Source organism: Anopheles arabiensis, chromosome 2 (assembly GCF_016920715.1).
Source record: "Anopheles arabiensis isolate DONGOLA chromosome 2, AaraD3, whole genome shotgun sequence".
NCBI lineage: Eukaryota > Metazoa > Arthropoda > Insecta > Diptera > Culicidae > Anopheles > Anopheles arabiensis.
Window position 1 is genome coordinate 43,001,206 of NC_053517.1, and position 27,965 is coordinate 43,029,170.

Genomic DNA, 27,965 nt, shown 5'->3' on the forward strand with positions numbered 1-27,965 from the left:
GGTGGGTGGAGGTGGTAGTATCCCGCGGCTTGCCGCCACTCGCCGAGAGGAGGCGCCATTTTTGGCCGAGCTTGAGGAAATGAGATTTCGCTTTGTTCAAGTACTTACGTTCGCCCCGGGCCGATGCTCCGGGGCGGTGGTGGGATGGGGCCACTGGCTGTGCTGGTAGCGCTAGCTGCCGGTAGCCCGTGGGCTGATGAAAAAGCGCACCCGGTGGGTTGTTGGCCGTGCCTGGCACCCTGCTGCTTCTAAGCTCGTGTTGTGGCTGCTCGACGCCATACCCACGCTGCTGCTGCTGGTGGTGTTGGTGGCTGGTTTTGTTGGGGAAATGAAGATTTATATTTTTCAGCTGTGGCCCCCGCTCGGGACGCTTGCGACGCGGGGTCCCGATGGTGTGACTGCTGCCCGTGAACAGCGTCGTCAGCTGGAACGGCAATTCGGCGGAATCTTTATTACCCGTCCCGTGGTCCGGCAAGCTGGCGAGTGGCTTGCTTTTACTACCTTTACTGCCGCCGAGCCAACGCTTTTTGCCCAGCGTTCGTTTGCTGGCTCTTTCGCCGGTCGGGTCTCCTTCCAGGGAGGCTGTGTTCGATCGGTCCGGTGGGAAATCAAGCGCACCGGTATCGGACGCTGCTGGCTGGGCGTAGTCTTGCCGTTGGAAGAAGCGCGTCGGCACGGCACACTCGCCCGACTGCCAGTAGTGGTCGCTGGCCGCGTGTGGAAAGCTCGAGCTTAGCTGGTGCTGTTCGTCCGTGAGGCCACTGGCCACTTCCTCTTCGCCCGGTGCCCAGCCGTCCTCGTCCCACTCGCTGCCCGTTGAGGCTGCGTTCGATCGCTTCCGACCGGTCGGTTTCCGGCTGCCCGAACCGAGCGTACGGCTAGCACTGTCCAGGCTGGCCAAACGCTGCCGGTGGGCCGACGGGCGGATGTTTTCGTAATTGTTGCGGCCCGGCTCGACCAGTGCCGGCTGTTTTCGCGGGCTGGCGTGCTGGGCGGGGGACCGATTGGTGAGCAGTTGCTCGCCCACCCGCCCGCCGGAACCGGAACCGGAATCGTTATCGTACACTTCCGACCGGCATAACTCGTCACTTTCGTGCGGCTCGTTCGCTTCCTCGCCGGCAGGCGTGGCCGGCTCACCATCGGGCGTTAAACTGTTGCTATTGTAATTATGCCCGCCGGGTGGCGGGGTGGCAGCATTCGTGGGTGCCGTTTCCGTTGGATCCGGAACCGGAACCGGTTGCCCCTGTCCGGATGCACGCTGCTGCTGCTGCTCGGTGGGTGATCGGTGGGCTATTGCATTATCCGCCCGGTCCACCGTTGCCGACCCGGCCCGGCCCGTTCCGGCGAGCTCGTAGATGCCCGTGCTGGAATTTGCTTTAATTAAAATACCCCTCGCGCGCGGGTACCATCCGCGCAGCGATCCGCCCATAGCCGCCCCTTTGCCGAACTGCTGCTGCTGCTGGTGAAGCCGTTTGAAGGGCGCCCCCGGGCCGGACGTTCCGCTCGGTGGGCCTGCTCCCGTGCTGCTGGTGCTGCTGTTACTAATGCTACTGCTGTTACAACCCGGGCCAGCCGCTCCCGACCCGTCCGTCTTGCTATCTACGGTGCCGGTGTTTGTGCTGGCGGTACTATCGTTGCCGCTACTCTCAACCCCGCACGCAGCGCCGCCACCGCGTTCACCGGCCGCAATCGAACCGCGGGCCGACATCAGGATCAGTGAGTACGATTTCTTAAAGCTAGTTTTGATTAAAAAGTTACCCCTGTCCAACCGATCCAGCAACCGGTTGAACCGCTCCAAACCATAATCACTCGCTTTGGCCGGCAGACGCGCCCTCGTCTGGTCGGGCCTGCCGTCCGATGCACCGGCACCGGCACCATCAGCAGGCCCGTCTATCACTAACCTAGTGCCGGCGGGCCGCGGCGCACACTGACCTTGGACGCGGTCGTGCGACCGGCCGGCGAGACCAGCGGACGACGGCGACCGCCGACCGGGCGACGAACCCTCCCAGACGCAACGACCGTCCTCCTCGACCGTGGTACCGGTGCGGCTGGCTGCGAAGGCGGCCGGTTCGGGCTGGCCCGCGGCCAACGGTTCGGCCCCTTCGCAGCCAGCGCCGTCCTGCAGCGGGCTGCTAGTGCCCCCGGTCGAGGCATCGTCCGTGAGGGATTCCTTCACCGTGCCGCAGTCGGTCTCACTGTTTGGCGTCTGCTAAACTCTTGTCGGTGGCTGCAATATCATCGCAGCCATGCGTACCTTCATTGCTTCCGGCGAGCCGGGCGTTCCGTTCTGGTGCGGATGGTGCGCGGCATGGTGCGGATGGTGATGGTGATGGTGGAAACCGGTGGGCGTCGTGTAGATCGAGTCGAGCGGCGGTACGCTCGTGCTGTCCGAGCGTGACTTTAGGTCGGCCTTTTCGCTGGAAGTAGAAGAAGTGGGAAATAGAAAACTGTCAGAAACATGGCTGGGGCGCGTACACTTGATGTTCAAATCGTATGATGAGATGGTTTTGACTGCACAATGTGCGTCATCCAATCAATTTGGATTAAACATTTAAGTTTTTATCTTAATAAGTTTTATATTTTAGCATTTCTGATGTACTTGATATGTTCCGACTTGGATGAATGGTTTTAAAACACGATACAAATACACTTTCAATGAATTCTTGAACAAAAAAAAAGTAATTAATCCTTACGGTCTCTTCACACCCAAACCGAGTCAATTAGCACCGGAATGGACACAGTTAGTGGAAGCATTCAAAACACGTGCCTAGATTGCTCTGTATTTCACTAGGCATCCTACATCATATCAATCCAATATCTCTGTACCGTTCTCTTTCTGTAAATCAGTTTTGCCATTTTTAGTATCCCTCGCCGAGCTATGCTGCCGCACTAAAGTGTGCATCCGGAATCGTCAATCCGCTTTGGGATAAAATTTCATTCAACAAAAAGCAGAGTTTACTTTCTAGAGCCGCTCCGACATGGCACTCTCCATGCGGGTGTTTATGATGCTAGGCATAGCACCGGTGAAATGGATCGTTCACTCTTGGCTGTGTGATCCATAACAGTTTCCTTTCCAGCGTTGAGGCATGCCGGACAGGAGAGGTCCTCATTCCACCTACTGATTGCTATGCCTTACCAGCCCCATCAGCCGTTGGGCTCTCACCGTTGGCCTGCTCTTACTTAGCAACACCCATGCCCGACGGGCATTGTTGCCACTTTCGGGTTCACCGAGATGTCACACAGTGCACGAAACCCATTAAGAGATAAAGTTGTAATCCGAGCGAGAATCTTGATGCAAAAGCAGGGCCGATTGAACGGAATGGGGAGAATGGCCGAAGTTTGCGTTCGATCGGTTAAGGCTACTAGGTGGCATCTGTGCCGTGCTGTGCCGGGGTTGGGTAAATAGTACCATTCGTCCGTGTCGGGGCGTGATGGTAGCCTACCATACGGTATCACTCGAAGTGAACTACCCCCTTAACGGGACCCTGGTGAAAGATAACGCATCGGGAGTAGAGTAATGCCAGTATCGATGCCTTGTTGTAATTAATTAGAAATTCAAATTACTCTCAATTGAGGAAGTCCACAACCGCACCCCATTGCGTGCCCGTGTAAACTCGGTCAGACTTGTTATTGATATTTCTACTGCCTGCTTTTGCAAATAGTCACAAGGCCCCCCCAGCACATCTAACTCTGTGCGGTTTGAGGGAAAATAAAGTTCAGCATTGCAAACAGAAGGAGGAAAAGGGAAAGACTAAAGGGAGAGCTATAGCTACGGCTTATTGATAAAAGGGCTCAAAGAACTGAAAAACAGCATGAGGGTATGGGTTATACTGGTAGTTTCAAGGATTGTAGCACGTTTTAGTTGAGTGTTAGGGATTAGGGGCACTAATACTATTAATCCATTGAACGAGCTTCCAAAAACTTTCGATTTGTCACTGTGGGGACTAGTGTTTTTTTAGGCAGAGGTCCTTTCGATCGTTACTAATGCGATCTGCCATATTTGTTTGTAGTGTTCGATTGCCGATGTGAACAAATTGCAGCTTGCTGAAAGAAGTATTACTCCCGGGATGTTTGTTTGCATGCCTGATGAAACAGACTGGGGTTTAGTAACTTGTTCGAATGCGATTGCTGGCAATTTGTACTTCTATCCAGAGTTTCAATTACAAGTCTAATTTTGATGAATTTGCATTTAAGATACAAATTCACCTCTTCTTTCCTTTTCAGCATTGATCTTGACAATCTTGATGACGCTTTGCAGTATATAAGTGTACTGTTTGATCATTCGGCTCGGTAGTGCGTCAGGCACTGATGGCTGCGATTGCATCCCACCATCATCATTATCATAATAATCTCCTACTACGGTTGGTCGTAATCTTACTAAGAGCAAGTCTTTTTTTCCAAAGAATTCCTTTTTATATCTCTTATGATACGTAAGGCATGTGCTTTTATCATATCAATCAACACATTGTACAGCATCTTTGTATCCGGGTTCGGAGCGCCAAAACCCGAATGAAAATATCAGCAGTAGGCAGTACACCGGCTGCCCGGGAGAGAAATGATTGCCAGGCCGTTAAAATCACTCCAAAGGTGCCGGTGGCATCATCATATGCGTCGCTGTTGGTGAGCTGAGTGCCGCTTGTTTATGTATGCGCTATACCTTGCTGCATAGCACTCCAACTCGACGAGGCTACATTTATCGCGCGTTAGGCTTGTAAAAGTTTCTGCTCCACACACACACACACACACTAAACGCGAGCGCGCGCACGAACGAGAGCGAGTGAGTCCGTTAATGTGCGGCAAGTACTCGGGCGAGCACTTGTGAATGCGGCTACATTTTGCCGGTTGATGAAGCCCTTCGTTGTGGATGTGCATGATGCTGCTGATGCTGATGATACTTATGATAAAAATCCTTTCCAGGCACAAGCACACAAATAATGATCGGTGGGGAGTTTTTGCTTCTTCGCATCACGGCTCATCCTTCCGCTTACGCCAGGATGCCGTCAAACGATGCCAATAAAGTGGGGTGTAGTTGCAATGGTGTAAGCATGTTTGTATGGATGCGTACGTACGTGTGATGATCCTTCTCTACCCTTAGACCAGTCCTGAATGTGGTCCCATTTACGCCGTCATAATGCTGCGATTGCATCGAGTAAGTTGCTCATCGTCAGCTCCAACACCCTGGCGCGCTCGTGTGCGGAGATTGACTGTACCACCTCACGCCGGTACTGCTCGCACAGCAGGCAGCGGATGGGGGGTGAGTTTTAGCATTTCGTATCTCATTTCCTTTAGCGTGCCAACTGGCGGTCCGTGCCTCGTATAAACAGTACACTCTGCACGTTGGACGAGCTTTTCCACCGTTGAACCTTTTACCACTCAGATGAAGGTTTTGCATTCATACCTTTTAGCCTGGCTCCTATCCGTGCTACCGCATCCGGTAGTTCTCCGAGCCACATGCAGATCGTCCGTCGCAATAGGAAATGGTTTTCCATGATGTGAGTGTGTTTGTGTAGGTGTGTTTATTTTTTTTTCTTGCTCTTTATTTTAGTTCGTATTCTTTCGAGCCGTTCTTGGCACGGTCTGTTTTTACTTCTTTCCCTTGGGAAAGGATCCCCAGCCCGCACATTCTCTGCATCGCCGCATCGCCTGCTGGTTGTGATTTGTGCGCTCGAAATGAAAACTTTCATTTTGACACATGACAAACATAAATGCCACATAAAGGGGAAATAAAATCCTTCACCGTCTGCCTGGAATCGCCCTTTTCTCCAATCGTACCGAAGTGTGTGTAAAAAGATTGTTCTGTGTGGTATCCAGCTTCACCGTTGTGGATGTATATTTGTTATGGTTTTTTGTTGTTGTTATCTTACAAACCGACCGACAAGGTGAAGCTGGTTTCTGACTGGTGACACGATTGTACCGATGAGTGTTATGAAGCGATTGTAATTTGCATTTTAGTTATGTGTGTGTGTGTGTGTATGTGGTTGAAATATACACAACACGTCTCCAACGCTAGCACACTGCAATTGTGAGTTGTGCACTATGGCGGTACATAAAATAAAGATATGAGCATGTAGTGTATAGCTACAAAAGCTTTCGTCTATGGTGTTGGATTGGGTGGTTAGATTGTTGTTGCAAGCGTCTGTCGTATCTTGCCTGCATACTGATGATCCGTTTGATCGGAAGATAGATCAATTCAGGTCGTCGTGTGAAATTGATAGAAAGACACCTAACAACATCTAGCACACGTGCGCCGGTACGGTATGTGATGGTGAAACCTAAATCGGTGTTAACCAGACGCATACACGAAAGCACTGCACGAAGGATCAAAGAGTTTTCTTTATCTGAGTCGGTATTCAGTTGCTGCTAAGGATGTATTGTTATCGGCTCAACGGTGTGTTGAAGGTGGATTGTTTAAGAAAAAGATAAAATATCTGAGCATCAAAGCATTTGATTGCTTCACGTGTGTGTGCGAGGATGCTTGCAAACTTTAGAGATTTTTTTCTTTGCAATTATTCTTATGAAACCAATGTACACCATTGTCTATGAAATGATGTGACATTTAGGGTACTTGTGATAAACTCTTACTTCAAACCGTGCGCTTCCCTATTTTCAGTGAAACTGGTTACCGTTCGACTTCAGCGCTGCTAGTCCTGTTGAATTCCGTTTTGTGGAATGATTAATCACTTTCTTGTTTTACGACCCACTCACAGACCGAATGAAACGGTGGGTAGATGGATAGCGCAAGGGAATGATATTTTCTTCCCTTATTTTGCCGGACGTCACGTTTTGGCTTGCCTGGTTCTTGATGCCGGCCGGTATCGAAAATAATTTGTAACCGGACACAACGTAATTAATTTTCGCAAATTAGAGGGATGGTGCGTGTCTTGCCGGCATACGATTGCGTCCTGAAAATGGTTGATTGACTCGTTGCTATTACGGTTGCTATATTTACGCCAAGCACTGAAATGGCTATATGAACACCCGAAAACCGTTTTTGTTTGTTGCGACATTGCTTTTATGTTGAGGTTAGATGTTGCAAATGGGAAGCGTTTTGGATGTTTTATTTTTTATTTTTAGTAAAAATGTAAATAGAAATATTCGTAAAATAGTAAAGTGGTTTTCTAATCCACAAGAAAAAAACTATTGTCTGTCAGCCAAACGACAGAAAAAAAGAACTTCTTATATGAACAAAAAACGAAGTATTTTTTTTCTAAATTGTGTGTTGAAATAATTTTACTCATTTGCTTACATTGCCGAAAAAAGGTAGACTGCCCAAACTGGTACAGTTAACTTCGTTATATTGTTTAATATAAATACTACTGATTATAAATTCCGATAAATAATAATCAGTAGTCAAAACAAGAAACTTTCGAAACTAATATACAGGATACATGCAGTGTCTCTCACGATTTATTTGTCGGTTCCCATAATTTGTTGGCGTCTTTCGATTGGATTTCTATACACTAACACCAACAAGTTCTAGTAACACACAAAAAATCGTGAGAGCATATCAAAAACATATGGGAAACAATCCAAACAATTGAGCCAACCAATGAATTGTGGATTACCCCTGTAATATTTCTAATTAGATCTATATTTCTGAACCGTGAATTGTTGAATTATATTGAATAATATATTAAAAAACGGGGCGCTCCCGTAGTACAGTCGTCAATTTGTACGATTCAATGATATTTCCATCATGGGTTCAAGCCACATATGAACCGGCCCATCGTAGCTAGGACTGATTATCCGACTTCTAGATAGGTAGTAGATAAGTCTCGAAAACCTTTATAGACCGGCATGACCACATTACGCCAAGATATAAGATGATGAAGAAGAAAATAAACAAATAGTAAATCTGTAATTAATTTCTAAGTTTACATTTTTTTGTCTTCCTGGCAATGCAAAATTTAACAGTTAAGGCTAGAGTTTGTCGCTCAATCGATTGAGTAACCCATACAAGATTTAAATTCATAATTTAGCATATTGTCACATCTTAAGTCCAGACGACTGCACCACGAGGCCGAACAGGACCTAATGTTCTCCATGCTCTTTATTAATAAAAAGTAATAAGTAATAAAAGTAATTGATAAGTCGAACATTTAATAACTTATCTAAGCCTATCGAGTTTGAACTATAAATTCAAACCTAAAGTATATGAATTTTCAATTTTTTTTAAAGGGTTCTCATTACAAGCAGTTATTTCTTAGTATTTGGACAACGTTAAAAATATAAATATAAAGCCACGTAAAGCTGAGCCCACTAGTGGTACAGGCAGGCCCTGATCAACAGCAGTCGATGTGCCAAAAAAGAAGAAAAACAAAAAAGCAAGATTGTTATTCGTGCTGTGGTTTATACGGAAGCTCTCATGTACAATAATAATTCATACAATTTAGAAACATAAATTGATGTGAGATATTTCATCATTATGCTCCAAATTGTCAGCATATTCTCAATTGAAGCTGTTTGTGCGAAACATTTTGAAAATGTGCCTCGAATGTATTTCGTCTGCGCTTGACCGTGCTATCCTTACACACTGACCTGCTTAATGGCCTTACTGGTCGTAAAACTGCTTATCGTTCATTTTTTGGGTTTCTGCAAAACCAGGAAGCTCGTACCTGGGGCTTGGAGCAAATTAAGGCTAATGCTTGTAAATGACAGCTATATTTGCCAATTACTCGGTCCGCAGCATGACCCACTTCTTCCACCGGTTTCAGGTGCGGCCTGATCATAGCATTTGTCGCTCAATAAAAACGTCAGTTCAGCAGTAGTAGTATCCTGCTAGCGTGTACCATATGTTTCGAAGCGATGTTGAAGGTGCAATGGCAAACGCAGAGGCTGCTACCCTCGTACTTGCGGTAAGGATTGTGCCGTGGCTTTTCGTGGGCTGCTGCTAATGTGGTGTGCCACAAATGTCGTTGCCATTGTTGTGGCAAAACCTTAAGAGCCTGCAAGAGTCGGGACAATGGGGGCGAAGGGCATAAGGCTGGAGAGATATTTCCTTCCCTTTGCCAATCCCGAGCATATCCGGTATCGCTTGGTAACGATGCGAGAAGTTTATATGTATATAAATATGAACGTATCCCGACATAAAGCAATACGTACGTTGTGCAACGGAACAAATATGTTACCTTCCAGTGGAGGTCGACAAAAATTTGCAAATATCACACGCGACTCTTGCAGCTCGCCATAGCGTTTTTGCATTGTAGCGGAACAGTCGAAATGGACCGACGGCACCACCACAATGATGCTATTATTTATGATAACGATTAAGGAAACATTTCATTCCACTTAAACCGCATTCACTTTATTTTCACCACAAGCTTCTATTGCGGGCACGGGCGTTCCTTCCCGTTAGCGGCAAGAGACGAGACGAGTTCGTAACGCTCGGAGAGGAAAAGAAAAAGAGCAAGACGTTTCTAGATGTATACGTATCCTTCGGAGTAGTCACAACTGCGTAGTGAATGCGAACTGTATGTATCAAACGGTCTGGAGCGTTAAAAACAGGAAAAAAACATCTAAAGCAACTATCACTCTTGCAGCGTCTTTTGGGTCCGAGAATACACAAAGAAGCGGGTTCGTTTGCCCAAAGGAAAGCACGCACCATCAGCGGCGTACATCAGCCGTGCAATGTTTGACGAGCTTTGGTGAACAGTTTCTGCTCCAGAGCGGACTACAAAAAAGCCACACATCGGCGTAAAAAATAGCAAGGAAATGAAAGAACCGGCCAATCGGCTATACTAAGGCTATACATCGTCAGTAAAAACTTGTGGTTTGCAAACCTTCCCGCAACCCGCCCGGGTCCAGTCCCTGTTTGGAAAGAAATAGTATGGTGGAAAGTAAAATATAGCTTGAAATTTGTTTAGATTTCTTGGGCAGCTATCTGTAATTCGCAACATTCATCAAACCGAAGCGAAAGCGTCAAAGCAAACGGTTGGCCGTCCCGAAAAGTCGATTCATATTTGGCGATGCGAAACGGGTGTGATGGGATAGGAGAAGGCAGACCTTTAGTACGGGACAACGGAGGTGAAAAATGACCGTATTCTTGAATGAATTTGAACAGAAATTCCATTTCCACTGCGGCAACGAGCCACCGTGAAGATGTCGGAAGAGAGGAAGCGGATTAGGCACTCCCAGTGGTTGAGATACAGTCTCATGGTCTCACCAAAGCCCGATTGATTCAAATGTTCTTGCTTGGTTCGGGCGTCAATCAATAACGCAACAAAAAAAAAACTGCATGCTACTGTGTTTTATCGCAAGGAAAATATTCGTAGAGCATACCTGGAGCATTTGCCTGTGCCAAAGCTAGTTGCTCTGGTAACAATCAAACTGTGGCACCACATTCTATTGCTTGCTTTTGATCATGGCGGATAATCGGGAGCGAAACAAGACGCCATTCAGTTGTTGTTTGTTGTCAGTCATCTCCTCCTCTTGATCGCACCAGAATGGTGACATTAATGGGCCGCAAAATGAATACTGTTTGTGATGCATGGTGAAGCCTGGTGTACCGTAAAGGCCATACCCCTTTTACCCTAACAAATCCAGACCGATCGGTTTTAGTTTCCCTTGCCATGAATATCCTTCCAGGAAAATATATTGCGTTGCTATTCAATGCATTGTTGGTGCGTAGTGTATGTGTAGGACATAGTTGCCTTGGCAATGTGATGGTGTCATTTCCGTAGGATAGTCTCCGAAGACTCAACGTTCACTGGAACGAGTTTTCAGCTCGTCAGCCCCTTCATCTTTCGCATTTCGGTAAACGTGGTGTGGATGAGTTGCAGTTTGATAAGAGCAGCGAGACAAGTTCTCCATCGTGGATGATCGGTGAAGAGGCTTTGTGGTTTTTAATTGGATTATCCCTTTGAGATTTGGAACTCGAGTGAACCTTCTACGGTTCTGCGGTATTATTGTGCAGGAAGTTTGCTCACAGACACCGGGGTCAAGCGATATCTGGACTTCTTGGGCAGGAGTGAAAAGTTTGCCCGTCTTGGATGATGCCTTTGTTTGTGCTACACCCGGTGAACGCTCGTGCAACTTTGAATATTTGTAGATATTCTGAGGCCAGCTGAACTGGCAGGACGACTTTATGGTCAACCAATAGTCGACAATATGAGTCTTCTTTTAAGATGGTAGCTTTGAGGATGGTTGCATTCAGTTTTCTGAATTTATGAAACGAAGGCTTAAGTTTGTGATCGGAAGCCTTTTTATTGTGGGCGCAAATTCAATTCGGTTTTTATAGATTCTTGGAAATTAGGAAATTTCGTCTTCCAACACGTAAATATGTTTTTCACGGAAGTTGATTGATTCGTTTTGTGGTTGAATCGTATACAGGGTTTCGAATCATATTCACGAAGCATCACAGTAGGCTTGCAAAATTCCCCTAGTCGATTGCAACACTCCCCTATACGCAAACTTCCACAGCATGCTTGCAACATTCCCCAACTGATTTGCAACATTCCCCTAAGTGATTGAACTATTCCCTTATATGATTCGAAACCCTGTAAGAGAAGATGCGTATAAAGTTGTGCTTAGATTATTTGATGTTTAGTTCCAGTTAGAACAGGTTTTGCTGTGCTGTAATGTTGGTTTTCTATCCTTTATATTATTTTATACAATATACATTTTATATTTAAAGTTCTGTAGTAAGACAGCATCTTTTTCTGAAGAATTTTTAAATGTTCATATATCCGGTGTATGTCAAACACTCAACAAGATAGAATTACAGTCAGACTTCATCATTTGAAAACTTTATTGTTGACATACTTTTTAGTTGAATGCTCGATAGTTGACTGACAGTTCATTTAAAATTGTGTTTTTATCAAGGTCCATAAATTACTACAGGTCGGTCTATCCAACGTACTTTGACAAATCTTCATCAGCTAAGGAGACCAAAGTTACTTAGCATTTCATACAAAGACCTTAGCAACCATAACTTCCTACCTGTCGATCTCTATAGACATCTCCATCCATCATGGCTACCAAAATCAGCGCTAAGAACCCACTATCTATCTAGACACCTTGGTTTGTATTAAAATTGGCTTTAGCTGTTTTACCTGTGCATGCAGTGTTGTGGATGCATTTTTCCAAAGTCTATATAATACAGAGGTCGAGTCATTCAGAATATTTGATCAAAAACCGTGGGAAAGTTTTGACAGTTGGAATAAAAAAATCCTGGACTGGACAAAATCCTGGTGGACTAGAACAAATTCTGCAACCATATGATCTTTCATAAAATCAACACTTTCATTGTTTTACTGCTTTGGTTATCTTAATAATGAAACCTGCCGAATATGCAAGGTTTTTAATTTGTTTTGATATTTTGAAAAATATGCAAGGAAATGAGGTGAATTAAAAAGTTAAGAAAAGATAGAAATATAGTGTAAATATCTACCTACTGAAAAAGTTAAGAAAAGATAGAATTATAGTGTAAATATCTATTATAACTAGATCAATCCCTAAATTAGGAGGAAAGGATGTGCAGCTCAAGAGGACCAAAGCTAAGAGGCTAGTTTCCTGATTGTAATCGTTTTTAACTGTTGAATTACTAAAAAAACTACTCCATGAGACGCAAATACTGAAAAAAATATGTTTACACTAGGTGTTGTGTAGTAAAAATATCATAGTTGTAAAAAGTGTTTGGTTGTGAGAAAATGTTTATGACCACTTCCTAACACTTTTCACCTAACTCCATCTTTGAAATTCGGAGACCAAAATTGAACTATGCTTCGTCCTCTATACTATATTGATTGGGTCAGTGCTCACGAGCCTGTTAAGGATCACGGACCACTTGGCTTTGAAAATACATTTGCTGCGGCCCACATCCATTGAGGATATATATTTTGTAGACTTAGCTCAAAGATATTGATCAAAAATATGTTTAAATCTTATTCTAGAGATGCCTGTAGAAAATGTTATATTGATTGTGAGGGAAATAATGCACGATATGCATTGTAATAAACTTTTCTATAAAAAAAATCAATTCCTTCCCGGACCACGTCTGTTAACGCCGCGGACCACAAGTGATCCAAGGACCACAAGTGGGCCACCTACCACATGTGTTCCACGGACCACAGGTTGGTGACCACTGCATTAGGTAACTCTTCGCGGAATTGTTTGATTGCGAATCTTTCCCCTTCCACCTCCAAAAAAGATTCGTGACACAATTCTTCAGTGAATTTAAAATGGCAATTTTATGAAAAAGCGTTGAAAAACCATTCAACCAATGAGTTCAGACTATAATTACTTTCGCTATTCCCTATGGTGTGTCCATTTGAATTGTTTCTTTGTAGTTCCCGTGCCAAGTTCTCAGTATCCTCGTAATAGTACACGAATGCAGTTTCCTGGTGAGTCAAATTCATCCTGACTATGCCACCATATTATTTGTTCAACAGTTTCCATTGATTGGGGTTGAGCAGATGAAATGTTTCAGAGTATATTCAATCCACAGTCTATTTTTGACCATTTGTTGTGAAACGTCAGAAAAGCTTAAAATGCAGTTAACCGTACCAATATATATTGAAACACATTGCAAAAAACAGACGGTACAAGTTGGTTTAGGGTCTAATTGAATCTTGTTTTAACAAAAAGATAGAGCAGTTTCTGGATCCTACTTATTGTCCCGGTACGCCAGTGCGCTTATTGAATTTTTATTATTTATGCCGTAAAAATGCAAAATGGCCCGAGCTTTGCCCACTGAAGCTTTGCCCCAGGCCAAAGCAACTGCAGCCGTTAAGACAAAATGGCGTACGGAAGCATGAACCGTGAGCCTCAATTTTGGGTGCGGTGGTTGTTTTTATTTTTATTTTCTGTGTGCTGCTTCTTCGATCGGCTACCGACATTTTGCGGTTATTTTGCTTATGATCTTTCTACCCGCAGTTGGGTTGCCCGCAACCATCGAACCCATAGTATATTGTCATTGGAAACTGTTATTACAGGGATCGGCAAGCAGAGCAAACAAAGTAAACCTCTGGCAAAATGTTTTCATACAGAAATACTGCAGCTTGGTGAGAGAGAAAAAAGCTTAAAAAATGTCGTCGTTCGGAAAGCTGGTGGAATTTTAATAGGATTTAATAAGAGATTCGCGTTTCCGTACTGTACTGCATGTGAGCATGTGGAGGTGGCTTGAACGCGTGTCTGTATAGAATTGTTTTCCTATTGGTTGTGGTTGCGGAGGGTGCGACCAGAAGATGTTTGTTGACTTTTGTACTTTTTTCCGTTCAGAACGTTCATTTTTTGCTTTTTTTGTAATATTGCTAAGCTTTGGCACTAAAGGTCCCTTTCTTCGACTTGAGACCCGGGTTTGGTTGTCTCTTTGTTGTGGGTGAGCTTACGGTGCTGAAAGTTTTATGTCCTTCCTGGAGAGCGGTTTGGGAAGGCGTTTGTGTTTCTTTTTAATATGTTTTTTTTTGTTCTCTCGTTGGTATGCTTCCTGAACGAATCGGATTCGGCGGCGAGCGAGTAACGAGTCTGCTTGTCTTGGCTGAAAGCAATCGGAGAGCTTGTGTTTTCTTTTTTAGCAGAATGTTAATGGCATTGTTTGGGTAGATCGTAAAAGGCTCGTGAAATTTTGATGAAATGTAAAGCAGGGTGAGAGAAAATTGAATCATTGTTCGGTTGTCGCGTTTCGTTGTAAATCTATGCCTTAAATAGAACCTCCAGAGCGAAAGCATTGAACGAATTAAGATAGAAAATTTAGTTTAGCCGATGGTTTTAAAATATATCTATTGCAATTCAAATATAAATATTATTTAGTTCATTCCACGCTGTGTTTATTGATTTATTGAACCCGGTGTAATCTGATTAGTCACTGGTAATAACTGCTTACGGTGTATCCCAGTCATTCTTTGATTTCGAACAGATTGTATTAGTTTCACACTTCTGGTCTAATCCAGCAAAATCGAAGTGACTGGGATGAAAAGGAGCTGATGTTCAAGCTAGATGGTCAAAATCCAATTTTCCCGAAATCTTCGAAACACACACACACTCTCTCACACCTTCGTCTGTCGCAGTGCAGTACGCCGTAGAGATGTGCGCTGTGATGATTCTTTCCCCGCTCAGGAACATTCGTGTGAACATGAAAAATGGTCCATCGTGGAACGCTATTTGTCATGTGATATTTTCAATTTCCATTGTCAAATGTGCAAGATTTATTGCCTCTAGGAGGATGTTGAGCAAGGAAAAGGGTGCACTAACGTACTCATACATGTTGTCGAAGGATATCAGTGTAAAGAAGAGAGTGAAACAGAGAGAGAGGGAGAAAGAGTGCACACTCACAGCGCCCTTTATCGCTTGTGTGACATACTCTGATATTAAAACCGAGGCTATTGGAAAAATAGTTTAATTTGATCGAACAGGTATTCTTTCACATTTGTTCCGAAATTGGAACGCAACGTTCTCCTTTACGGTGATCGACGATGCAATTTCGGCAAAGAGCAATCGAAATCCATTTAGGGCGGAAATTAATTGTTTTACCATGATTTGTTCACTATTAGAAAGAAAGTTTATGAGAACCACCGGAAGTGGAAACACTGGAACATGTTGCTTTCAGTGTAGAAAAGTAATTAGTTTACTATATTCAGGGAAATTTTGAAAACCTTTTTTTAGCAGGCAGGAGCAAAGCATAAAATTACAGCACCGGATTTAACATCGGCATGAGAGTGTGAGCAGTTTTCTCTGCTGCAAAGTGTCCCTTTTTTGAGCCTTTGGTTACCTTTTCGTTTGTTGTTTCAGGACGGATAGCTCAAACCATTCTCTGCAAGAAGCTTGTAAAAGCTAAGGTGACAAACAGAGTGTACCAACCCCTGAGGGGTCTATGTTGGATTTTAATTTCTAAAAAAGGTACGGCAAACGAATAAAAGCTTTAGATCTTTCGCAACATCTTCTTCCTGTTGCTTTTGCGAAGCGTACAAAAGACACACTAAGCGCTGGGAGAGTGAGGCACGTTCGTCAATCTTCGAGCATGTTTGTTTGCATGCAAAGCTTGTTGACCTTTCTTTTTTGGTCTGTGTTTGCGGTCAACAGAAACCCACTCGGCATGGAGAGCTTTTTCCTTTAATGCCTCTCGGGCACTTCCGTTTCACGCGTGTGAGCGAAGTGAAGCAGCAGAGCAGTTAAAAAATCATGCTTCCCCTGAGGCCTCGGACAGGGGTGTTACCGTTGTACTTGATTTACACGAAACAATGCACGAGGGTTTGAGTGAGTTTTTGTTCCGTTTCATTTCTCACAAGCGGATTCGTGGTTAGTGTAAAAGTTCTTGTTTTGCTACAGTAGAAACACGGATTACAGTGTGTTCCTGCTAGGTAAAGGTAAACTATTCTGCAAACGTTTTTATGCTTTTAGGCCAAGCCTATTGAGGTTTATGTTAAGTAGGTTAAAATAATGTTTTCAATGGTGTTGGTTTTTGTTTATACAAACAAAGAAAGCAAGACTTCGAGCATGTTCAAGAACACATGAAAAAAAGCAGCAACCAAAGCTTCCTTCTGTCGTTCAACTCTAATGTACATAAACTGTGTAACGTTCGATAGAGGTGGTTTTCCCATTGTATCGGAGGGAAGCAGAAAATAGGAATAAGATGGTGGATACGAGCTGCATGCATAAAATCTGTATCATTTCGGAGCGCCAAATCAAATCGGTACTTGTTTTGTGTTCCCACTGCGTCATACATATTCACAACGGTCGCAAAAACACGACGTCTCAAGATGGTACAATCCTCCCCGGCGAGCGTAGTGAGGAAAACTTGATCGTTGTAACGACGTTTGACAGAATTTTAAGTTTTTGTCCCACCCTTTCCGGCACCCTTCTTTCCGTGAGCGCGGTGCTCAATCGGTGGGTACTGCTGGAAAGTATAATTAGATTTCCGTTCCCGTGCCGAACCCTACAAGCAGTGCTTCCCCGTTCGCTTGTTCACATTATTGTGCAGGAAACGATAACCATCCCCGAGCTCATCGAAACACGCCGCTCCGACATCCGGCACTTGAGCGAAACGAGCTATCGAACGCTAAACTTGCTGGTACAGCATCTCCAGCCCGCAACAGTGCTTTTGCATCGCTTTCCACTTACCTATCCTTTTCCGATGTCTTGTAGTTGTTACGATCTGCGGGAAGGTAGAGCACGTGGTAAAAAAAAAGAAAAAGATAACAGCGCGTAAGATGAGATGTGAATAAATGCATAGAAATTAAGAAACATTAACACAGACACAATTCCGCGCACAGCCTTGCAGCTACACTCGATACACACCATCGTTCTTGATATGATGCTGTGTGTTGATCGATGCATCTGCTAGCTTCGCGTGTGGCATAGCTATCGGTTTTGTAATACTTACTTCGGAAGCAACATTTTCGCGCCCGCACTGCGTAGATGCAGAGACAGATGAGTATGAGAAAGGCTGCCAGGCATCCGCCCGCAATCCCGAGCAGATAGCTTAGCTCGAGCGGTTCCACTACTTTTGAGATTTCCCGCAACAGTACAGCACACATCAGGTTGAGCACACGAGGGCGACGCGGTTGACGCAAGGTCCCGGTGGAGTTAGTATGTAATTGGAAAATTAATTAAAGCTCAGTTGTTTGAATGACGTACGTGTGTGAGTGCGTGTATAAGGTGTGTGGTGTGGTGGAGCAGTAGCAAAGCTGAAAGCAAGGAATGTTGTGTTCCGTTGGGAGTTGGACAATGTTTCCAGCAACAAACAGACATCAGAAAAGACACAAACCACTCGTCCTTGTGTATATGTGTGTGGTGAAGAGGGGAGACAGAGCGACGGTTTTGTGAAATAGGAAGCAGAAGAAAAGTTTGCAGTGCACAACATTCTCCAGTTTGTACTCATTTTTGTATGGTAGTTAGGCAAGTCCTGCGGGAAAGTTTGGAGACGTTTCGTCTTTGCGTACGTGTAATGGCTTAATTATGATCATTTGCAATGATCGTAATAAGCGACAAAGTGTTTTCCAAGCACGCGCTTTTACCAGGAATGCTGTAACCTTAAAGCAAACAGCCGAGCTGAAGAACATTACGCTGTGAAGGGTATACCAGGTATGCGACGGTGTTTCCTGAACATTGTCATTTAAGATGTGGGAAGCAAAGTTTTCGCGTTTGTATGGTACGTGATATCACGTCAGGATCGTTCAATTATGCTCAGTTTTTAAACGTGGGGGCGTCATGTTTAATATGAAAAAAGAAACTACACTACAATTTTACAGGAAGATATTACATCTCCGGAGAGTAACTCTTACGCAATATTTAGCAATAGTAATCGGTTTTACTTTGAGTTTTAACATCGAATTTACAGTTCAGGGAGTAAAGAGAACAGAGTGTTAAAATATCTAGAAAGTGTGTGTTTTAAAGAGCTTTAAAATAACATTCCAACAACTGCAAGAATTGCTTTCGAAGATCAGTTAATATTTTCTTACTAGCAGGAGTATACTAACCTGAAAACATTCCTTCGACCCGTAGACTGATGGCATGGCGATCGGTGCCTCTTTCGTTTTCAACCACCAGATAGTAAGGACGCTGATCCTGGAGATCGGCATCGTCGATGTGTAACGTTGCCAGATAGCAATCTTCCCGACTGTCCTGTGTCACATCGTCCACCCGATAGCGACCTGTGAGGTTCGGGAAATGGTAAACAAATCAAGCGTTGTTCAAAATCATTCCCTACAATCATTTCAGCCAGGTTTCAGGCCCACCATTACTTACCTATACCGGAACCAGCTTCGAGCCGTAGTGATCCCCACTCCCAGGCTACATGGCGCGGTCGTGGATCTGCACACACGATCAACGACAGCGTTGCGGAGTCACCTTTTTTAACCGAAACCGAATGGCCAGCAACGCCACCGGAAGTGGTGCGCAGGACCTGCGGTGCCCCGACCACTTGCAATGCAATCGGATCGGATGTAGCTGTCCGTTCCTGGCCGTTGATGAAGTTCGTCGCCCGACACTCGTACTCTCCCTGGTAGTCGTATGTGACGTTATCTATCACCAGTCTAGATTCTCGGCCCCGATCGAGGAAGGGCTTTCCTTGAGTAGAAATTCTGCAAAAGGGGGGGTGCAAACGAATGATAATCAGTAGAAAAAATGCAGTGACTCAGTAATGGTGTAAAGAATGTTAAGGATTAAAGCAAAAAGGAGCAATGGAATGGTACATTGAACACGGACGGGCGAACATGAACATCAAAACAAAACAAGATTTATGAAAAGATGTTGAATGAATTACGGGAAAAAAGTAAGCGCTCCGATGGGCGAATAATAGGCAGCAAAACGAAAAAACTTTTTGCTGGTGCCAGCTCGACAAGGTTTTCATAGTGGAAGGTAAAACGCGCGCGGTTGGCAGAAAAGGGAGCAATCCTTTTCATTTCGTTTCCGTACGCTGCATTTCCCGGCACACCAGTACGAACGGAAAAGCGTTAATGAATTTTAATTAAAAGAATAGCATCCTCGAACCGGACGAACGAGCCTTCGTCAGCAGCAGCCTCGGACAGGGAGCGCTTGCTGCATGTAGTCATAAATAAATAATTACATGCCGACTGAATGACCGGCTTTTCACGCGTCCGCCAGTTGGTTGCTGATGGAGCGCTGCACAATCTTAAACAGGAATTAAAGAAGTTTCTCGTTTTTATTTGTAGGAGCTCGTACGATGAGTTTTTTTCTGTCTTTCAAAGTAAGGGAAAATACTAGAGCTGCGATAGTGTTTAGCTGAAGCATCTAGGTGGGAGTCCACATTTTTTATGTTTTCTTTTGAATAAACTGTGTATGTTTTATGGCTTATCATAGCGTACGGTTTGGCGTGTTTCATTGAATTTCATCATCAAAAGTGTGCTTTAATTTAATACAGCATGAGATGTGATGTAACGTAGCAATGCATCCTTTTCCGAGAAGTGCATCCTTTTCCTTTCCATATGCTAGAAATGAATGTTTTTATATAAGGCCTGAGTAAAAAGCAACGAATTCACCGTATGTACTTCGATGCAGGCAGATAATTGAAACTGATTTGTATAAAAGTTGTAACGAATGACGTAAACGATATGAAATGAAAAATATTTAAAGGAATTATCATCCAACAGCAAAACTTTGCAATTTGAATTGGGTTTCTTTAGCTTTGAAATGGTTGAGGTAATTTCAAAATAAGTTAATAGCTTTAACAAACTAGTGAGATAATTTCCTCTCCGTGTGATAAAAAATTTGTATAAATTGTACCTTTGAACCCATTTGTAGGTTGGTGTAGGGTTGCCCTCGGCCACACATTCAAATGCAGCTGGACTAAATAGTGGCGCTGTGGTGAGACGGTCCGGCCCGGCTGATAATATTTTCGGCGCATCTACGCAAAGAAAAAAGATTTTAAAAACAGTCCGTGTTGAATATCCGTTCTGGTGACACAGGGGCTATGTGTGCGTTGTATCGGGTTTCGTTGCCATTTGCAGCTCTACTTCGATGATCATTTCACTCACATTTGACATCCAGCTGGACAGACATCGTGTCTGAGGTGCCGACGGAGTTTTGCGCCTGGCACGTGTACAGTCCGGCGTCACGTCGCCCGACCGGCCGCAGCTGCAGGGACTCCTGCAGGCTTGCAATCTCGGACCGGCCGGCTCTGCGCCACACGATACTGGCCGGCGGGTTTGCATCTGCTACACACCGTAGGATCAACGAGTCTTTACCCTCCTCTAGGTCGATTTGTGGGGCACCGAGCATTCGCACGGTGGGTGCATCTAGACATGGGGTCAAAGTAAAAACAAAGCAGTAGTAAGTAAAAGTATTAAGCAAAGGGAAATAAATTAAAAAGGAAAACGCGTTACGCAATATCGAGGATACAACCATAAAGCACAGGAGCCGGCAAGAACATCGCGTTTATTGATTTCAATTCCACTGGCTACAATCCGTTGAACCGTTGCTTCGCGGGGTTTTTTACTGTTTCGAAATGCGAACGTGATCGCTCTTATTTCCCCTCTGTGGAAGCCTTTTCTTTGACAACCCCCCACCACTCATTTATTTTAAACAACCGCCATTGCGTTTGGGGCATTCCACATTATGTCTGCGATAAATATATTATAACTTCATCGATCGCAAATAGCGCCCGAAAAAGGATTGACAAATAAATATCGCACAACCAAACTGACACGTTTGACCTTTTGTCCGTGTTGATGTTCGTTTATTCTATGACCTCGATTCGCAATCTGGATAGGAAGCCAACTGCAACATCAACTGCACTTTTATCGTGTGGGATATGTGACAAGTAGAAAAAAGAGGGAATTCTCCGCATCTTGACACTCCTACTGCCCCGCCTGTCAATCGAGTGCCGAGTTGGGTTTCTTTGCGTATCATAAACCAACGGATTGAGCAATAACAAAAAACAAATTGGAAAAAAGTAGAACCTGACGGTTGAATAAAAACACCACCAGTAATGTATTCAGCAGCAGTAAAAAAAAAGTTCGCCACAAAAGAGCATGCAACGGTGCTGTTATAAATATTTATTGTTGCTGATAAAACAATATTAATTGAGGTCACCAGAGAAACTCTGCTAGTAAAAGGTGGAGAAAAGAAGGAATGGGTAAAAGCAATGAGTACCAAAACAGCAAATTGAACACAGAAAGGTGGCTGAAAGCGTACGGATTGTTTTTTGATTGGAATGAACAGAGAAAAAAGTTTGGAAAATTGTTTGGTAACCCAGAACATATAGACCGAAAGGTATGTGTGTAGAGATGGAGTTTTAAGTGACAATTTCCGGATGACGCAAGAAATGTTTGAAATTTTAAAAATAATGAAGATCCTTTCTGTCGAAGGGAATAAAAAAAGTAAAATCAAAGAAAAAAGCTTTGAGTGTTTTCTTCTTTGGTACAATAACTGTTGTCGGTCAAGACCTGCCTGTACCTACTAGTGAACTAAGCTTGGCTTTCAGTGACTTATTGATTATCCATAGCAGGATAGTCTGTCGTACGTATGGGGGAACGGTCCGTTCGAAGCTTGAACCTTTGAGGACATGTTATTTTGTCGTAGGAGTTGGCGACAGTTCCATGAGACCGGTCAGTTTGTTTATTAAAATAAAAAATTTCACTGAAAAATTGTGGAATTATAAATCATGCACGGTTTAATAACTTAATACTTGTTTATTACTTTATATAGTTAGTTATATAACCTAACGAATGAATAGCGAATGATTGAAGAAGAAGAATTTACATGGTTCTTTAAACTTTAAACGTTCCATCGTACTCACATTTTACATCGAGACGCGCCTCAACTGCAACGGACCGCGCGGAATAAGATTCGTGCAATGCAAGACACTTTAACACTGTACCGTGACGCTCCTTGTTAGCCGGAATTTGCACCACCGAGGCAGCGGACCAAGTTCTAGGATTATCCGGTTCCGTCGAATTTGTTTGCGGATGAATAGGAGATATCTCTTGCTCACCTGTGGAAAGAAAGTGCATTAATATTGCGGATTTATTAGAATTATTGTAAATATTTGTTGTTAAAATCATTTGTGGAAAAGAGTAAGCTTCTCCGTTTTATTTTAGCTCAAATGCTATAAAGTATGGCTGAAATTTAATGTTTTTATGCCTTTCTTATGCCTTACGAAACGGCTAGCTTTTGCCTGTTGGTTTCCTGGAAAATGAACGCTCGGCACGTGCATTTTCATTTTCTAGCGAGGATATAGCGTGTGCCTCGTAGAAGGCTCATTTTATTACACTGCAAAAGCGGCTTTTTGCTACGATTACTTTTTTCAGCGACTATTTGGTTCTGCAATGCTTTTGGTGGTACTTTGAAGTGAAGCTTATCTTTTTGCAAAGCTCAGGATTTCAGGCTTGTGATCATCGGTAAGGGTAAACTAATTGCATACAGAGAAATGCACTTTTAGCCAACCATGGCATCGTGTTAAATTGAGCTACACAGGCGTTAACCCGGGATTGAGATACTTGTTCGTGCCAGGCACCCGTATGCATGCGCTGCTTACCAGAGGGTAGAGATTTTCATTTTAAAATTCCATAAAATTGCTTTTTACATTCACTGAACAACTAATACTTTGGTGCACTGGACGCTGAGAACGAGCAAGATGTAAATAGTGAATAATGTATCCATGTTTTTGTGCATCAGGTACATAGTGCTGCATGAAGGATATTCATATTACGAGACTGGTTTAGATTGTTTACGTCAGCCTTTTTATATTTTACAGAAAAAACATATTTTAACAATATTTTTATTGTTTTCAAAGCTTCATCATTGCTGAGATGCGATGTGGATGAAAATAAAATTTTGTTTAGCGATAATCCACAAATGAAGGAGTCTTTTAAAATAACGTTAAATGAATTGGTTTCAGTTGTCACTATGTAGCTTCTCAATATTTTAATGTGTAGTTGATTTGAATGATTTAACACTTAAACACTTGTGGTAACGGCTAGTCAAAATATGTCACGACTTATAAAATTTTGTAGGAATGCGAACGGTAAAATAAGCGAATATACTACACGAAACGAATGATAATGCAACTGTGGAAAAATAAGTACTATCTAACCATGCCACATTTTTGCCAGCTGTGATTGGCGATTTGCGAAAAATATTTAAAACCCCGCGAACAAAACCATTTTATACCTTCATTCTTGCTACGTTGATTTTCGAAGAGTGTTCATAAAAGCCAACAGCGGAAAAATAAACCCACCACTTATTCATCTTCCCTGTGCCACTTCCATGTCTGGTTGATGAGTTAAAGTTTGGCAAGCGCAAAATTTGCATATCACTTCAACGATGGGATGCGAATCAAGAACCATCCCAAATAATATGGTCCAACGGCTCGCCCAAGTCCACTTTATGTGCTGTTTTACGGGGTGACAAAGAGCAGCGAAAAATGAACGGAAACAACGGGAAACGGGTCGATTTGCAGAGTGCCGGCAGAAGTGGGATAGCAGGTATAACCGGAAGGCGGATTTAAAATTTAAGCTTATTTAGGGATCCCGCGTTCTGTTTGAAAGCTCTTTTTTTGCAGCACCGGTCGGAAAAAGCAACATGCCAACAGCTTTTGGAGTTTTGGTTATTATTTCCCGTTGCTGTGTTTGGTGGAGTGCTTTTAATTTTCTTTATTATGTGTTGTCTCCATTCGTTTTATTTAAATGTTTGGCGCAATGTTGTGTGATTTTTTTTTGTGTTGGTGTGAGGATGAACAAGGTTTTTCATACGATAAAAAGTGCATAAATGTATTGAGCTTCTGGTAATCCAGTAGGATTTCATACAGTTTTGATCAACGTCTGTAATCGCTGTCAAAGTTTTGTATTATTATGTAACGGCAAAGGTTAGGAAGTCCACGCTAACGGTGAGAGAGAGTTTCATTTTTATCTTCAATAGCTTGCAGCTTCATCCCAAACCGAATTGTGCTGCAACATCCATGTGAAATGCACAGGAAAAGAAGTACGAACCCGATAGCGCTTCAAAAACTCTAACCATTGTGATGTTGTTTTTTTTACTATTATCATCGCAAATGCTTTGATTCCTTCCTGCAGCAGTTTCCGCGCTTCTTTTTCCTTTCCAAAATGAAATACAATATCTGATTCGCCTTCGGCTAACAAAGAGATAAAAAAATGATGTTGGTGTTATGATTGGCACTTACCTAGGTACCACTTTAGTTGCGCTGGCGGGTTTCCGTAATGGGAGACACATTTTACCGTAGCCACCGCACCGGAGTCAACCGTGACGTTGTGACCGGGAGGAACATGAACTCCTTCATGCTCTAATCTAGGTCGCTGTGGTGGTACTGTGGAATGTACAGAATTCAATGCAATCACTGTGTTATTGAAACTGAATGATGAAATTTGAGGTATAGATGTTGTCAGTTAAGTTAATTCAGGTAATTTCATACGGCCATCACATTCAATGCTTAATTGGGCTATGCATAACAAAAATGAAAAATGTATTTTTTCCAATTTGAATTGGTTTATAATAATAATTGGAAAGTTATTTTCAAAGTTATGTAATATTCATAGTAGTGTAGATGGCATACAACGTCTAATAACTTTTCTTATGTATTGTATCCTTAGTAAATGCGTAAAAACATTTTACTACTACAAACTTTTCCTTTGCCTTACCCCCATTACTTCCCTAAAGCTCTTACCTCTGACAACTAATCGCACCGGCTGGCTGGTAAGTGCGTCCTGCGTCGTAAAGTCGCTAGCCGTCACCTGGCACTCCCACAGCCCATCGTCGAACTCGAGCTGAGCCGCTCGCACCCACAGCGAACAGTCGCCTCCGACGTGCGCGGTTTGGCCGATGCCGTACTGGCTGGCCCATTCGTACTTTTTCGGATAGATACCGACCGGCTTGTTGTCCTTCTGCCAGGAGCAGACGCCACGCTTGTCAATTACTTTGCACACCAGCAGCGCATCCTGACCCGGATTCACCTCCGTGTACTTGGGCTGTTCGGCAAATCGCTGTAGTCCTATGGTCACTGGAGGAGAGCGAGAGAGCAAACAGAATGAGAAGAAAAATTAGTAAGAAAGAAAGCCGTACCATAGTATGCAGAAGGGTCATCGAATGCAAAGTCTAACTAGCTGGAAAAGAAAACCGAAGCCTTTGCAAATCAACTCAGGACGAGTGGGGTGGACTATGGGGACAAAAGAGCAAACAACGCTATTAGCATCGCAATTAGTTAGGTATGGGGAGGTATACTGTGTTTAGTATGTTTGTTGGAGCTCGGCGCTGAACGTAGACCACCATATGTCTAGCACTCTGCTAGCGTCTGACAGGTTGTGGTTCTGTGAAATATGACTTATCTTGCCAATGGCAAAAGCCAAGGCAAAGTTTGAAATTAAAAAAAAAACTGTGCAAAGATCTGCTGGCCAAATGCCAGACTGCAGCATAGCCGACACGACACAGCCCTGGCCGCACTTAGGTTACGATAACCGTTGGGAGGGTTCGTTAGTAGCCCGACGGCATCTGGTCTGGCAAGCGACAAAGAATGTAATCCCTGTGTATATCCTGATCGAAATCGGGAGCAGCAGCCCCGGACGATGCACACGGGACAATAGGGGCTTTATGTAAATTTATTTTATTCAATTAACTTTACGTTGGGCCAGAATGTTGTGATGGATTTAAGGATAATATAAATGCATCTAGGATAGGGAATTATATCATGCTTGCCGACAAGCTGTACCAAACTTAGATAGCTCACTGTTTTGTTCAGGATTAATTCATCATGCTTGAGAATCAAACCATTTGTTTTTGTTTTCCAAGCTTTGTTTAATTGTTTATTACTCGTTCAATGGATAACAATGGATCCGTGTGAATGTTCTTCAGTCTAATATTAGTTTTATTGAATCTTTAAAAATTTATTTCATTCGAATGTATTCATCTATTTGAAATCGTTTTCTTTGAATCGGATCCAATTTTTAAAGGGCTCATGTTAATAAATCAATGTCTCAAATTACAAATGTTGCTGCTAATTGCTAAAATAAATAATGCTACACAAATACTGGGATCTGGCTGTATTATACCTTAACTGCTACTGAAATCAATCAGTTTCACACAGAACTCTCTGAATCCTCAACTTAGTTTAGTTATACCGGTATTAAAGCACGAAGTGTGACTCTAATCACCCATTCAAATTAAAACAACTCATCAAATATTAGAAATTATATCTGAACTGTACTGAGGAATCGTTGTAACAAATTAAATGGATCTGTTGACAACTTTTATAATGCTTCGCTCGCTAGAATAGACATCCGCTCGTTTGCCGAACGTAGTACTCATTTTGCCCCGTACTGGTACAACTGTTCATTATGAAGTAAATTAATCATTAGTCAACAGATTTGATCCACTTCACCCAAAATTTTGCCGATGATGCCCAACGCAAACGTGAGATACTCTTGATTAGCTTTAATTTACGGTGAGCGTATTTATAATCCGCACCAAAGATTCCGGTCACTAAATCAGCCAGAATTACAGTATCTTGCGTCTATGGCCGTCATTATTCAAACGGTGGTTCTATCCGCACCCCGGTGCAGCACCCATCGGGAATGGGTGGTAAATATTTTGAAAAAGTACCCAACAACTCTTCAGCAAATGTGCGGGGCTACATTGGGGCCCATTCGGTTCCAACTGTGTTTGCGCCTTCTCTAGGTCGAATTATAGCCCAATCGAATCGAATTGATGCGGTAAAAGGGGAAGGATGTAAGTGAAACAGCGGGAGAGACTCTTTGAGAGAGAACAAAGGGAGAAAAAGAGAGCGTAGCCACTAACAACGCTAGCGGAAAACGGATGGAGTAGGATAAGCTTTTATGGTGGAATCGCCTTCGCCTCCGGCTCCCTTAGAATTCGGTACGGGTAATGAGTTTCTCAAGAATTAATTAATCATTGATACACCCTGACATGAACGATTTATTTAAACGTCGCACGGTCCAACGTTTCCTTTTCGCATTGCTTTTGGAAACAAAAGTACCGTCCTGGAGCTGGGCTGGAGTATGGATTGTACAAAGGACGCGAACTAATTTGTGCCACCGGCGCAAAAGAAAGCGACGGAGGCGAAACTCCATTTCGAGCTTTATTCATTTGCTACGGCTTGCATGGACGCGCGATGATTGCAATTGTGGTGTCGATTGTGTGTGCGCGAAATGGGCCACACGCTAAATGGATCATAGAAAGCTGATCCATAAATTGGGAAATTGGTCCAGGATACGACAGTCTATCTACAGCTGGAAGGTCCATACAGCTGGCATTGAAGATTGCGCATTGAAAATCCAATCCGCTATTCTTGCGTTGCTCCTCACGGCTTGCGAAAGACGAGGAAGCTTAATGATGGTCGAAATTAAAATTAGGTTCTGGTGTACCTTAATGTTGCAATACTCGGAGTGCTTCCAGTTCGATTCCGTACTAGACTCACCGGTTCACTAAACGGCACAAAAGACCCTTACCCGTCCGGTCCATTCGCTTCACTTTATTCAAATCGTTATCGTTACGAGGCGATCGTAGTTTGGATCATTTGATTTTTTTAGAATGTAGAAAGATTA

The 27,965-nt window shown here is 43.5% G+C and overlaps 1 protein-coding gene across 4 annotated transcripts in view; it reads right to left on the bottom strand.

Annotated features, from left to right (window-relative positions):
• Window positions 1-27,965, bottom strand: part of LOC120898898 — a 127,365-nt gene that overhangs the window by 35,155 nt on the left and 64,245 nt on the right. For 3 of the 4 annotated variants that reach the window (XM_040305393.1, XM_040305392.1, XM_040305394.1), the window contains exons 3-12: window positions 25,076-25,408; window positions 24,575-24,718; window positions 22,193-22,387; window positions 20,430-20,690; window positions 20,179-20,299; window positions 18,682-19,016; window positions 18,414-18,587; window positions 17,318-17,437; window positions 17,056-17,089; window positions 2,255-2,417 (exon numbers count right to left, since the gene is read on the bottom strand). In XM_040305393.1, coding sequence (XP_040161327.1) covers window positions 2,255-2,417; window positions 17,056-17,089; window positions 17,318-17,437; window positions 18,414-18,587; window positions 18,682-19,016; window positions 20,179-20,299; window positions 20,430-20,690; window positions 22,193-22,387; window positions 24,575-24,718; window positions 25,076-25,408 — 1,880 coding nt within the window. The remainder of the gene's footprint in view (window positions 1-2,254; window positions 2,418-17,055; window positions 17,090-17,317; window positions 17,438-18,413; window positions 18,588-18,681; window positions 19,017-20,178; window positions 20,300-20,429; window positions 20,691-22,192; window positions 22,388-24,574; window positions 24,719-25,075; window positions 25,409-27,965) is intronic. The other variant, XM_040305395.1, reaches the window with a different exon arrangement.